The sequence below is a fragment of the Colletotrichum jinshuiense genome, chromosome 7 (genome assembly GCF_051148585.1).
Source record: "Colletotrichum jinshuiense chromosome 7, complete sequence".
In the NCBI taxonomy this organism is placed as follows: Eukaryota; Fungi; Ascomycota; class Sordariomycetes; order Glomerellales; family Glomerellaceae; genus Colletotrichum; species Colletotrichum jinshuiense.
The window spans coordinates 3,694,508-3,707,056 of record NC_139314.1 but is presented as its reverse complement, the minus strand read 5'-3'; the positions used below and the strand labels follow the sequence as shown (position 1 = coordinate 3,707,056).

Sequence of the window (12,549 nt, the reverse complement as noted above, 5' to 3'; positions counted from 1 at the left end):
AAATGCGTATTACGATGGACTGTTGACTACAATCTTGGCGAGCCTCTAGATCTTTCCACGTTTGAGGAACTTCACGGGAATATCTATATGCTTACTCCGCAGGTACTCCGCCACATTCTTCCCAAGAAAGTCGTAAGTTGAAGTCGCTCCAACGCCACGGTCTAAATGGTCCTTGAGTAGGAAGTGAACAGCTTCAGATGGTCAGTCTCACCGCAAGAATCGTTTATCGGATGGACGAATAGCTCGTGTCTCAATGGTGTCACTCACCCCAAATATTAGGCAGCTCGAAACGAAAGACAGGCTTTCCAACGTAATCCTGCCCGAGCAGTGTCTTTAGCTTCTCAGCTGTCAGTGTTGCACGCAGCCAGTCCCATTCATCGGCGAAGCGGACAAAAAAGCCAACGTTTGAGTCTGATCCTTTGTCTCCGGAGCGAGCGTGAACTATGTAACCCAAAGGTGCTCGGACCAGTGGCCCAAGATCAGTCAGGTCGGAAGGATTGGAAGTTTCATACGAAACCTGGCTCTGAATAAATTCCTCTGTGTCACTGGGCGCTGGAATTTCAACCTGCAAGCCTCTGAACGGCAGGTGGCAAATATGTTCAACACGATTCTGAGGAATAAGTGTCACCCAGTACTCGTAATACGGCCTAGGCAGAGCCTGTCGAACGTCCATGGCGAAGGTGGCACCAGGGTAGCCTTGCATGATGTTGTTCGTGATCGGTCCCAGGAAGGAATTGTTCGAAAGACTCTCCTCATTTCTAGCCTGGGCGAAGATGCGGAAGTCGACAGTAGCTGAATCTTGGCTCTTGGGATCATCTGGGCATCTCCCATTGATGCGAAATTTCAAGCAATGGTAACTTGATTCAGTCAAAACAGAACGAATCTGTTTCTCAAGAAACTGAGCTTTCTCCTCGATGTCAAGTCCGCACAGGAAATAGTGTGCTTCAGCTTGAAATCCACCCTTGGCGGTGATGCCAACCTTGGTAGTAGGGGGAGGCTTCCGGCTTCCGATGTTGGAAACAAAGCTGTGTGTCCGGAAAGTCAGCTGTGCACAAATACCCAGTTATGGAAAGGTTAGTGGACTGAAGAACTTACACTTTATCATCTCCCACCTGCTGGAATTTGATGTCATCCAAAACGGCTACCACATCAGAATGGTAGTATAGTGGCCCTTGAATCTCGTACAGCAATTGGGCCTTGCAGGTTTCAGTAGTCACCATGCCACCAGTGCCTTTCTGCTTTGTGATGTAGAAATCGCCATTAGGAAGAATTTCAGCAATAGGAAAACCCAGGTTTGTCACATCGCCTGGTAGGGATTTGAACCCTGAGAAATTCCCTCCACTAACATAAGTCGAGCATTCAATCAGGTGACCAGCAACTAAGGAGCTGGCGAGCTGTTGAAAGTCTCCACGCTGCCACTCATAGTGATACGCAGCACATGCAATGGCCGGGGATGCGTCCGCAACACGACCACAAATGACGATGTCCGCGCCGCCTTTAAATGCTTCAACAATGCCCCAGCAGCCGAGGTAACACTGCGCGTATAGGGGCTCAAAGTCCCAATCAGAAAGCTTTTTACCTGCTCTGCGTCAATATTCAGAAGAGAATCCGATAATTTGCTTGACTGCTTGCCTGTAGTAAGATTTTGAAACTCCGATCCATTTCTTGCATCCTGGCGGACGATGTCAATGACCTCGTCACCACCAATCCACGCAACCTGTAAATCTAGCCCCTGAGACTTGATCTTCTCTGTCAGGACATTGCAGAGTTTCTGCGCGTCGCTGGCGCCAGCGTTGACTGCAACCTTGATCCCTTTGGATTGTAAATTCGGGAGTGCAGGCTCGATACCTTCGAGGAAAGCAGCTTCAAACTCATCAGAAGTACCGTTGTTGTCAATCTTGCTCGCAGCCCTGGCCGTCATATTCATCTCCGACATCCAGTCTCCCACAATAAACTGGATGTCTTCAAGCTCAGAGAGACTTTTGAAACCATGACGGCGATCGGTAACTGCGCCAGACGCAGAAGCCACTCGAAGAAGAGGGGGAGAGGTTCGGTTTGAATACAACATTGCGAATTTGAAATTTTAGTGAGAATTCATGTAAAAATGAAAAGACTTGTTGCCTTCAACTGCTTTCACCACACGTTTGTTGGGTTCAGACTAGATTCATATATGCGCACGTAGCATGGGGGTGCGCGCTGTAAATGAATGGATGTGGCTCTATCATATCGTTGCCATTAGTCATTCCCTGAGCAACTGAATGGCAGGGACAACATCAAACTTCAAATGAAGGCCTTTGGCATGACTAATGTCACCTTGTTATTGTTTTCAACCGCCAATAAGACAAACTATGATTCCACTATTTCATCCTGCAGTGTCATGATTCTTTGGCTTCGTGACATATCTTGCCGATCATACTTCGTTGCCAAACACCGGACACTAGACAGGCGCTCGACCAAGCCGGCGGGTTTTCAGTGTTAGTTCACATCATTCGGAGCCGATCCATTTAGACATTCTACTTGTATTCTGTTGGGCAATATGGACCCCGTCGCCAGCAATAAAAATCGTCGTGGGAAGCGGATCCGAACTGTACAATCCCTCAGCGAAGAGCAAGTCCAACGGAAGCGCAACGTTGACCGAAGGGCACAACGTGCTTTTAGACAAAAGACAAAGGACTCTATCCAAAATCTCGAGCAACAGGTTGCACAAATCAAAGAGGTCTGCAACGAGAAGGATCACGAGCTATCAACATTGCGAGAGCAGAACAACCAGCTGCTTCGACGACTGAATTCTTTCAAGGATCCGTATTCTGATGCAGTCCGTCCCTCATGCCAGGCTATCGGTCGGAATGACGCCGACTTTTCCTCGTGTGAGCCAGTGGGTGTTTTGGCAGTGGCACAATCCCTCATTCCCAGCGTAACTTCTTTTACAAACAGCAACGGGCGAACAAGTCCCCCCTGTATGTCGTCTGAGGCCATGAAAGCTCCTCAAATCGAGTCCTCGCAAGCTATTTGGGGTCACGTTGCAGCATATTCTATCACCCCGTTGCATTTGCCACCAACATGTCCTCTGGATCACATTCTTCTCAGTTTTGTCGCTTCAGGCAGGGCAATGGTGTCGCAGGGAACCGAACTCCGTAACATACTGGGAGATCACCGACCATCAGTCAAGGCACTCTTCGAAGAAGGATCAGCCATATCATTGCACCCACTGAGCGCTCTATTATCCGAAGTCTTGAAAACATTCCCCGGCATGAGAATAACTGAAAGACTGGCCTTTTTCTATGTCATGAGCTTGACTGTAAAGGTAATCAACCCTCTGAAGATGTTTAAGCATAGTAAACATACTGACTCCTCCGGTTTCAGTGGTTAATTTCACCCACGAAGGAGAATTATTTAGCTCTGCCAGCGTGGCTACGGCCCACGGTAACGCAAGTGACGACACGGCACCCAATATGGGTGGACAATATTCCATGGTCTGTCTTGTCAACACCTGGAAATACAAAGGCTAACAATCTTTTAGGCCGGGCGTAAGGCATGCTCTAGTAGAAAATTCCTATGAATTTTCACATGCGGTATTCTCTCCTTACTTTTCGTCGAGCGTCAGTATCAACTGGCCTTTTGACACTACCGACGCTGTCTCAATAATCGGGGGTGATTTGGTTCTGCATTCGATATTTGAAAAACATGTGAGGAATTTGAAAAATTGGACTATGTCGCCCGAGTTCATAGGAAGGTTTCCTTCAATGGCAGTGTCAATAGTTTCACTAGAATAAGGGTTACATTACCCAGCATTGTATTATTGGCAAATGATCGAGATGGGTAGTAGAGCATATTTAGTTTAGAGGGATAGTTTGCGTATATGTAATCTGCCTGTAATATTTCAAGCACTAACCTAATGCTTCAGGCTATGGCTCCATGCTAGGTCAAAATGCGTGAGCGTGACTGATAATCATCTGCTAATGAAACTAGATCTGGGCACTCTCGATGACTGAGCCACTGTTCTCTTCTTGCCTGCCCTTCTCCATGAGAAGCTCGCTGAGAGTCTTGTGGGTCGATAACAAAGTTCCGTCTCCGGTAGTTGTGTGATAGGGCGAGTTTGTTGGCTTGTCCGGAGATACCCTAGTGACATAGTTCTTCGGTTGATCGTCCACCACGAGACGCAGAAGATCAGGCCGGGAGTAATGACCAACACAGTCAGTCAGGGTCTTGGCGTAATCGATCTTGTCGAGGTCAATGTCGCAGTAGATGAGCCCATCGAAGGTGGGCTTTGTAGGCTCCGTGAGTTGTCGACCGTCTGGACCGAAGACCGCGGCGCGGCCTCCTCCTCCACTCAACATGAAGCTTCCCATATCGGCGCTGGCCTGGCCTTCACTGTTGAGCTTGCTTCCCTCAGGAGACAGCGGCTGATTGGTGCAAAGCACGTAGACAGCTCCCTCGAGGGCGTACATGCGGCTTGCCGTAAGCTCGTTGGCCTCGTTAAACAATGACCATGGCTCGACGCCACCGTTGAAATCTCCGTTGAAAGGCCACGCAGCAATGTGAACTTGTTCACCTTGCGCGTAGGTGTGATACTTCAGAAGAGGTTGGAGATGCTCTGTCTACATTTTAGTACGCGTATGGCTCGGGTCAGATTGAAAACGTACCCCAGCAGTTCAACATTCCGATCTTGCCCAGAGGTGTGTCCACGACGGTCGTCAAAGAATCGCCTGTCGCATCGCCAAAAATGGTCCGCTCTACATGCGTCGGCTTTGTCTTCCTTCGATGAAGAAGAATATTCCCATCAGGTCCAATCAATACCTGGGCCAGGTATAGAGTAGCACCAACGCGCTCGCTGAAGCCGAATGCGACGTAGATCTTGTTATCCGCTGCAGCCTTGCGAACCTGGAGCATCTCGTCTCCGTACGCAGACATGCTGTTTTGCATGTACTTTTGAACAAGCGGAATGTTTTCCTTGTAATTTCCAGACCAGAGAAAGTTGGGGTAGCCGGGAACCCAAACCTCCGAAAAGGCGATCAAGGAGGCGCCATTGCCGTGAGCTTCTTGGATGAGTTTGATCGATTTCTCAATTGCGGCGTCTTTGTTGAACCAGCAAGGCTCCGACTGACAAACTGCAGCTTTCCACTGGCGGATAGACATGGTAGTGGTCGAGGAGTAGGGGGGAGACGATGAGAAACAGACTTTGATAATCTTGAAATAACCTAACGAGGCTTTATTATATCTGGATCGTTTAAAATATTCTTTGGCATACTCGTAACCTGATATGCGGCCTATATATATCCCAGAAATTCGCCATCTCTTCTCTATCTTCTTCTTGAGTAAAATCATTTTGTGTTTGTTATCTCATATCGGCATTTGTTTTTATACTGGAACCCTTTTGCAAGGTCTTGTGCCGTTTAATGAGATAGGATGAGTATTTCCCGGATGAGGCAGTGATAGATAGGGACAACCCTAGTTCAAGACGTGCATAAATACCCACTGTTATCCTGGGAAACTAAGCTCGGGAATCGTGTGGAGAGATTCTTGGTCATGTAACATCAACATCACCATTGTGGAGATCACTTGGATATACTGTGTGGATGTGTAATCCGGGTAATAAAAAGCCGGATATGCAGGGCCCGTAGGTCATCGCCTTTCAAACCTGGAGTATCTTGAGGAATTTAGTTTTTCTGGTCGCGATGGCTTTTTTGAACATGGATATCGTGGGGTGGCTGCCATTTAACTTTCGGTACGTCTATATTCACTCTATCTTGACTGCAATCATCTAATCACATGGTTTTGAACTTAATTTATGCATTCTTAAGTGAAGGTGTGTCTACCTGTTGAGTATGCCTACGTCTTTGAATGATCGACGACATCTAGTATATCTGTATTCGTCGCGACGGGCTGACATCCTCGCCATCTTCCTCGAGGACGAGCTACATGCCTTCACGCCCTGTACTGAGAGCTTGCGCTGTATCGTTGCTGCGTGACCGTCTCGCCTCAAGACCCTCCACGATCAATTGTTACTCGAGGAGCCTAACCCCCACGCGCTGGGAAAGGCGCCCAGGTAGCCTTTCAACTGTCCGCTGGAGGGCCACACTATTTGAGACTACGCTAATGTTTATTTAGTAGAGGAGGTTAGAAAGCATCGAGGTTAAGCCAGTTATCTTCCGGGTGCTGGACAAATGATTCAGGCGCCAGGGAAGATTCATTACAAATTCTCCCGCACAGAAATTCCGACAAGACTGTGAAACGCTTGTCTTCCTCATTCATACCAGTTTGAGGGGCTTCTGACTCGTCCGGGACGTAAGTTCCGGCTGCGCCAGGTATATTCACCTCCCACCGTCTTGCAATTTGTTGCAAAGCAGAAATCGCACGCTCGCTCCAGGCCCAGGCAGTTACCATCCCCTGCAGACTCCGATAACAAGTCTCAAAGTTCTTCAAGGAGTCTTCCTTGAGCTCATTATCTTCCGAGGTCGCGTCTGCTAGAAAGATGACGGCAGCCGTGAAAGCGCAGTGTACGGCAGAGATTGCTATAGTTCGCTTGTAAAGACTTCTTGTTAGCAACGAAGCCTAGAGAAAGGACGTGGACTTACAAGAGTGAAGTTCTTGTGGTAGATGCGAAGTATCTTGGCTATCCATTGTGCTGCTTTACGGCATGCAACCGTGTGGATATCGAATTGACCTGCTTCTGACAATGTAAATCCCCTAAAGGGGCGAGTTGATTTAAGAAACGGTCGGTGAAGAAGGATCATAATCACGTGGTATTGAAGAATGCACGGCATTAGCGGAATGATCCAAATATCAATACATGCGGAAGGTATGAGTATTTCTTACTGAAGTTGATAAACATGAGGCAGTGAAGGACTCCGCGAGGATACGGAGACTTGTAGACATGCTGGTAAATCGTCAAAATACTTGACAAGCTTTACATGACCCTCCGAAACCATGTGTATAATACTGGCTTTTGCAGTTTTATTTGTTGGGGTGTAACTAGTTAAACGTTAGAAGGTGATGATGCCGCAATTTTATGACAGTCTGATATTCCCAGGCGTACATAGCGTCGAGTATGTCACTCATGGTGCTGAGTAGTTTGCATGTATAGACAGCATTCGTGACGCTGTGGGATGCAACACTCAAGTCTGGGTTGGACAAGCCTGCTGCTCCCTGCCATGGACGAAGCTCTTCCATGCAGCAGGTGTTAGGTAGCTCAGCCGTCACGTCTCGGGCTTGTATCATAGACGGTCTTCCTAGACCGATGTTGAAGAGCCTATTCCTGAATCAGACGGTGACTTTTGTTTCCGGCGGCAAAGAGAGGGCATACTTGTCAAGGACGTAGCATCCCCACCATGTGACGTTTCTCACTTCGGCTTCTTCGACGCTCAGTAATCCTTCCGAAACGCATAGTGAACAATCTAGGTGCATTCCCAGATTCATGGCCATGCGCACGCACATGCCGCAATACATCCATCCAAGGGCCTCTTTGTCGAGAGACATCTGGCGCAGACAGGTTAAAGCCAAGGCTTGGACCGTAGTGGGAGTTGGTGCTTCGCACTCGTGGAGCAGCATGACCTGAGCCTGGGCTGCAAACGCATCTCCTGCGGTCATTGGGTCCTCAGGATCGGTTCTGACTCGTATATCATCAGTGTACCGTGAAGCAAGTGCAAAAATGGTGTATAGGAGGGCGGGTGAACAGAAACGCCCGAAAGGGCTGGCTGGATGCCTCCTCAAATCTTGTAAAAAAGGACCTTCGCAAACAATGTACTGCCAGCCGTTCTGCCAGTTCCAAAAAAGATCGAGAAGGTGGTTTTCAAGGTCTTGGGACACTCCGACAAGCCCCACTTGAGCTTTGGCTGCCTCGTAGCCTCGGTGTTGCATCTCTTTGTTAGACTTCGAGCGGACTCTCGCACTTCTTAGGAGATTCAAGTTGCTCCGAGAGCCAAAATAGCAGAGCTCCCCTCCATCTCCTATAGCAAACCTTCCAAGAATTTCGGTGACCTCTTCAATCGCCGTTGACGACGTTCCCGAGGTACCGTGGCTGGCTGTGGACCCTGGCGACATCCCTTCATTTTCGTAGTGGGATGCCTGGGGTTGATCCCCCACAAGGGGCTCATGGTCATGGTCCCCGTTAAGTGCACGTGCTTGAGTAAGTTGAGCTTCTAAACTCTTTACACGAGCTTGCAACGCGGCAACGTATTCCTTTCTGGGAGGTCTGCACATGATAAGCCCCCGAGTTAAGTATGAAGCAGGCCTAGGTTTTTTTGAGCTTTGGGGTTTGGAGACTGACTTGCGATTGTTCGGAGTATGTACATATTCACAATCAGACTCGCGATATTTGCAAGCTGCGCATCGGAGAGGGTCACCGTCACACTGAGGACATGTGTTAGAGCAGTGAAGCGAAACTTAGGGCGATTATGGCACTTGTCCCACCTTGGTTCTTTTTGCCCGGCAGGCCATGCAGGCCGTCAGGACCCGTTTTCTCTGGTTTTTCTGATTGTTCATTGGTGTCGGATCGTACGTAAATGGGTATGTGGATGGATCGTTGACATGAACTGGTGTTTTTTCGTTGTGCCTATGTAGGTAGGTGTTGATAAAGCAGAGTGGAGCGAAGCGTATCCGGGTAATTGTAACCCGGATTTGATTGCGTATCGGCGCAGACACCAACATTGCGCACGTGAACAAGCGCCGAAGTGTATCCAAGCTAAATCCCTGCTCTGCACTAGCGCTCTGAATCAGGAGAGCACTGTTGGCCCCTTTCCTCGCGGGGTGAATTAAGGGAGTTGGCTCACAATGCGGGGGCCCCACCCTGGTTTTCGTCAGTGGCTGTGGCTGGTTCACACACATACACTAGCGCCTTGGAGACTCTTGCGATATGCTGACAACGGCCTGAGAAAGTAGTTGACCATCCCAATGTGCGAAGAAATTGTGTATATAAGACAATAACTCCTATCCTACTGTATCTCTCTGCACAGTTTGTCTGACACATCGGTCATTTATTACTGTCTTGAGGTATCACTCTTGCCGACTTCCCGCGAGCTCACCAATATGAATGAAAACAGTAACCCGTGGTACCGGTACCCTCATCTCCGGAAGCTGAATTTCTGCATTCTATCTCTCACCTTATTTTCCTCCGCTAATGGCTTCGATGGTTCCTTCATGAACGGACTTATTGCTCTTCCTCAGTGGAAAGAGGCCATGGACTACCCTGCAGGAACATGGCTCGGGTTCATCAACGCCATATATGCCTTGGGATGCGTCTTGTCCTATCCAATATCGTCATGGATCTGCAATAAGTACGGCCGAAAGCCCGGGGTATGGGCGGGATATGTGTTGTTGTTTGCCGGGGCGGCGATCCAAACGGCTGCCAACAGCGACACGCCTTTTGTTGTCGCTCGACTACTCCTTGGGTTTGCTTCGGGGTTCTTTTTGGCTTGCCCTCTGCTACTCGCCGAATCGGCTTACCCTACGCACCAAACAACAGCCTCTTCACTCTACATGTGTGGGTGGTACGTGGGCGCGGTTACCTCGGCATGGGCAACTTTTGCAACTCGCAACATCCAATCGTCGTGGGCATGGCGAATCCCATCAGCCCTCCAGATTGCCATGCCTCTTCTGGCTCTTCCAGGATTCCTCCTTATTGACGAGTCGCCTCGCTGGCTTATCTCAATGGATCGTAACGACGAAGCCCGGCGGATTTTAGCCAAGATTCATGCAGCAGGCGACTACGACTCGGAACTGGTGATGCGTGAGTTGACTGAGATTGAAACCGCCCTCCAGGCAGAACTAAAGGCGCAATCTTCTACTTGGTTCGACCTTTTCAAGACTCCTGGTAATCGTCGACGTCTCTTGATCACGATGTCGCTTGCCATCTTCTCCCAATGGTCGGGAGGCGGAACAGTGTCTTATTACCTTACTGGCGTTCTAGTGAGCAATATATGTTACCTCCCGTTAGCCATCAACACTAATAAAAATCTAGACAACAGTTGGCATCACATCTGTCACGCATCAAACCTTAATTTCTGCATGTTTGCAGGTATGGAACCTGATTTGGGCCACCGCAGCAGCCTTTTCGGTCAGCAAGCTTGGGCGGCGTCCATTGTTCCTTGCCTCGGTGAGCACTTCCTGGATATTAGGGCATGCCATTGTTGCGTCACTTTCCTACTGACATTTACTTCGTTGAGGGTGTGATTATGCTTGTTGCATATCTCATCATCACAGCCCTTTCTGGCAGCTTCGCTACCACTGGAAACGCTGCGACTGGCACTGCCGTGATTCCTTTCTTATTCATGTGAGATACAAAACCGTTATTACTTACTGAAACCTGCTTACAACATTTACAGTTACTACTTTGGCTACGATATTGCTCTCACGCCGTTTTTGACAGCATACCCGGTGGAGATTTGGCCGTACAATCTACGTGCCAAAGGCCTTGCGACTATGTTTCTCACTTCGTACTCATTCAACTTCTTCAACATTTTCGTAAATCCAATCGCTCTGGACGCTATCGGTTGGAAGTACTATTTCGTATTTGTTGTCGTGTTACTCGCAATGATCGTAATCGTTTGGGTCTTCTACGTCGAAACCCGTGGCTTAACTCTAGAAGGCATTGCAGCGCTGTTTGACGGAGATGACATGGCGATGAGCATGTCACTTGGCACAGTCGAGAGAGCTGTTGCCGTTCAGGATAAAGAGAAGGAAATTGAAAAGTTTACAAATCTTGACTAGGCAGAAGTTTGGAAGCACCATCGGGTGACAGATAATTTCGTGTATTTGCCAGCATTCATGATGCTTGCTGCTTTAGCGACCAGAGATGTCATTATCATTATATTAATATTCTATGATCCCGAGGAATATATGTTCGCAAAGACCAAAGCTACATTTTAGATACGTGTATAGTTACCCAGTATTTATCCTCCTTCGTACCAAACGACCGGGTATTTCACCGTAGGTAGAATGCCAGGTGAAATGCAACCGGTTGCGTTTGCAAGTGTCAGAATACAAGCTATCTTGGTTGTTAACAGCACTCTTGACTCCATGATTTAATTTCTCACTAAAATTTTGTTACATTCAGTAATTATCAACAACAAATGTCGCTTTCCGATACGACAGTTCCCACTTACGCCGCATCCTTGTCAGTAGTTCACCTATTTCAAGCTACAGTAGAGAATGGAGACATGCAAATGTAGTGTAGGCTCCGAGAAATATATGTAACGTCTATTCACAACTAAAGTGTCACCTCCAGGGTAAGCGAGAGTCTCAACCTGAAACTAAGCACTATTGCAGTGAGCTTTGTGTTGTTAAGGCTCTACTAGCAAATGTATTTGCATCGGACAACTCTCGAAAGATGAACATTATCACAAAGTCTCCAAGTTAATCTGGCAGTTTATTTCTTCCATAATTTAGACACGCAATCAGCTGCAATGCTGACTTGGGACGAACTAATAAACAGAACGCTTGCTTCTCTCTCAGACCTGAGCCAGGATACCTAGGACATGACCATAAAACCTTGAACGATTTTATTCGTGGAAGTATTATAGTCTCATTTAGCACAGTTTCTATACGCTATTTGAAGAATTATAAACGATACTGTAGAGAGCGATAACTGAAGCGGGAAAACAAGGAGTCTATCTAAAGGAACCCAAAATTACCGTTTTGTCTTTGATTCAATCACAGATCAATAGTTCCCTATGAAAACGGTTGATACTGCAGCCCGGTGTGGTTAAGTTGATTATAATTTTTTAATATTGAGTACTGAGATGCGGAGCTCGGAGCTGGTCGGAGCTAACCACCGCCACGGCCGGTGCCTTGCGCAGGAGACGGCTTGTAGCTTTGACCTCTCCACTAACAATGCGTATGAGGAGTGACTCTTTTAATAAGTGGATATCATTATAAGTAAGGGTAGATTTCATTGCAGCTGGTTATCGATGCGAGCTAAAACTAGACCATTCTGCGTAGACGCGTTCAGCATTAGCCAGTTGGGATGCAACAATTTTGGGATAAATACGGTGTTGGAGCAGCTGTCTCAGTCAGCCATGTACTTGGCGTTTAAATTTTCAGTTGAGACCCTGGCCCAACGGTATATGGGGCATATAATGGAAATATTCCAGCTTAAAAAAATGAACCATATGATTCTGCAGTCTATATCGTCATGGAGTTCGCAGAAGAATAGAAGTCGGGCCATGCATGCTCTTGTGATGGATTGCACGAGACAGGTTTAATAAGTGGGGTTCAACCGTCTCGTTCGCAGAGGTATTCGCACAGCTTTATCAGATTACCACAATTCTAGGGGCATAGATGCGAAGATGATTCGATTGACGGGGGCTACGATATCATAATCCTAATCAAATGCTCTTTTGCATAGATTCTGCTTCGCCTGACTGACTGGCTCCACTCCGAATCATTGCGACTGCCTTTGCTGATGAACAGCATCGTCTTCTGCCCACCAAAACTCGGTCCTTTTCTGAATACCCGGTTCCAAAGGAATATCACTATTCGAGCTTCTCGTTTCTGACCCACGTCTATGGGCTGACCGGATCATAGTCGAGGGCACTTCGAACCGGTCGCCGCGGA

General features: G+C 47.8%; 4 protein-coding genes across 4 annotated transcripts; 1 reads left to right on the top strand and 3 right to left on the bottom strand.

Annotated features, from left to right (window-relative positions):
- Window positions 1-259: 259 nt before the first annotated feature.
- EsH8_VII_000964 (acyclic terpene utilization AtuA family protein) lies at window positions 260-2,068 on the bottom strand (the record flags this gene model as incomplete). Its single annotated transcript, XM_083271097.1, has 3 exons — window positions 260-1,025; window positions 1,096-1,535; window positions 1,580-2,068. The coding sequence occupies 3 exons, from the start codon at window positions 2,066-2,068 to the stop codon at window positions 260-262; spliced, it is 1,695 nt and encodes a 564-aa protein (XP_083128654.1).
- A 1,897-nt stretch (window positions 2,069-3,965) lies between these two features.
- EsH8_VII_000963 (carbon-nitrogen hydrolase) lies at window positions 3,966-5,136 on the bottom strand (the record flags this gene model as incomplete). Its single annotated transcript, XM_083271096.1, has 2 exons — window positions 3,966-4,594; window positions 4,644-5,136. 2 exons carry the CDS (start codon window positions 5,134-5,136, stop codon window positions 3,966-3,968), a joined length of 1,122 nt encoding a protein of 373 aa, XP_083128653.1.
- Window positions 5,137-6,117: 981 nt separating this feature from the next.
- On the bottom strand, window positions 6,118-6,764 carry EsH8_VII_000962 (fungal specific transcription factor domain-containing protein; the record flags this gene model as incomplete). Its single annotated transcript, XM_083271095.1, has 2 exons — window positions 6,118-6,522; window positions 6,576-6,764. The coding sequence occupies 2 exons, from the start codon at window positions 6,762-6,764 to the stop codon at window positions 6,118-6,120; spliced, it is 594 nt and encodes a 197-aa protein (XP_083128652.1).
- A 2,260-nt stretch (window positions 6,765-9,024) lies between these two features.
- On the top strand, window positions 9,025-10,704 carry EsH8_VII_000961 (uncharacterized protein; the record flags this gene model as incomplete). The annotated part of the gene is made up of 4 exons (XM_083271094.1): window positions 9,025-9,903; window positions 9,956-10,090; window positions 10,161-10,267; window positions 10,320-10,704. The coding sequence occupies 4 exons, from the start codon at window positions 9,025-9,027 to the stop codon at window positions 10,702-10,704; spliced, it is 1,506 nt and encodes a 501-aa protein (XP_083128651.1).
- Window positions 10,705-12,549: the final 1,845 nt, after the last annotated feature.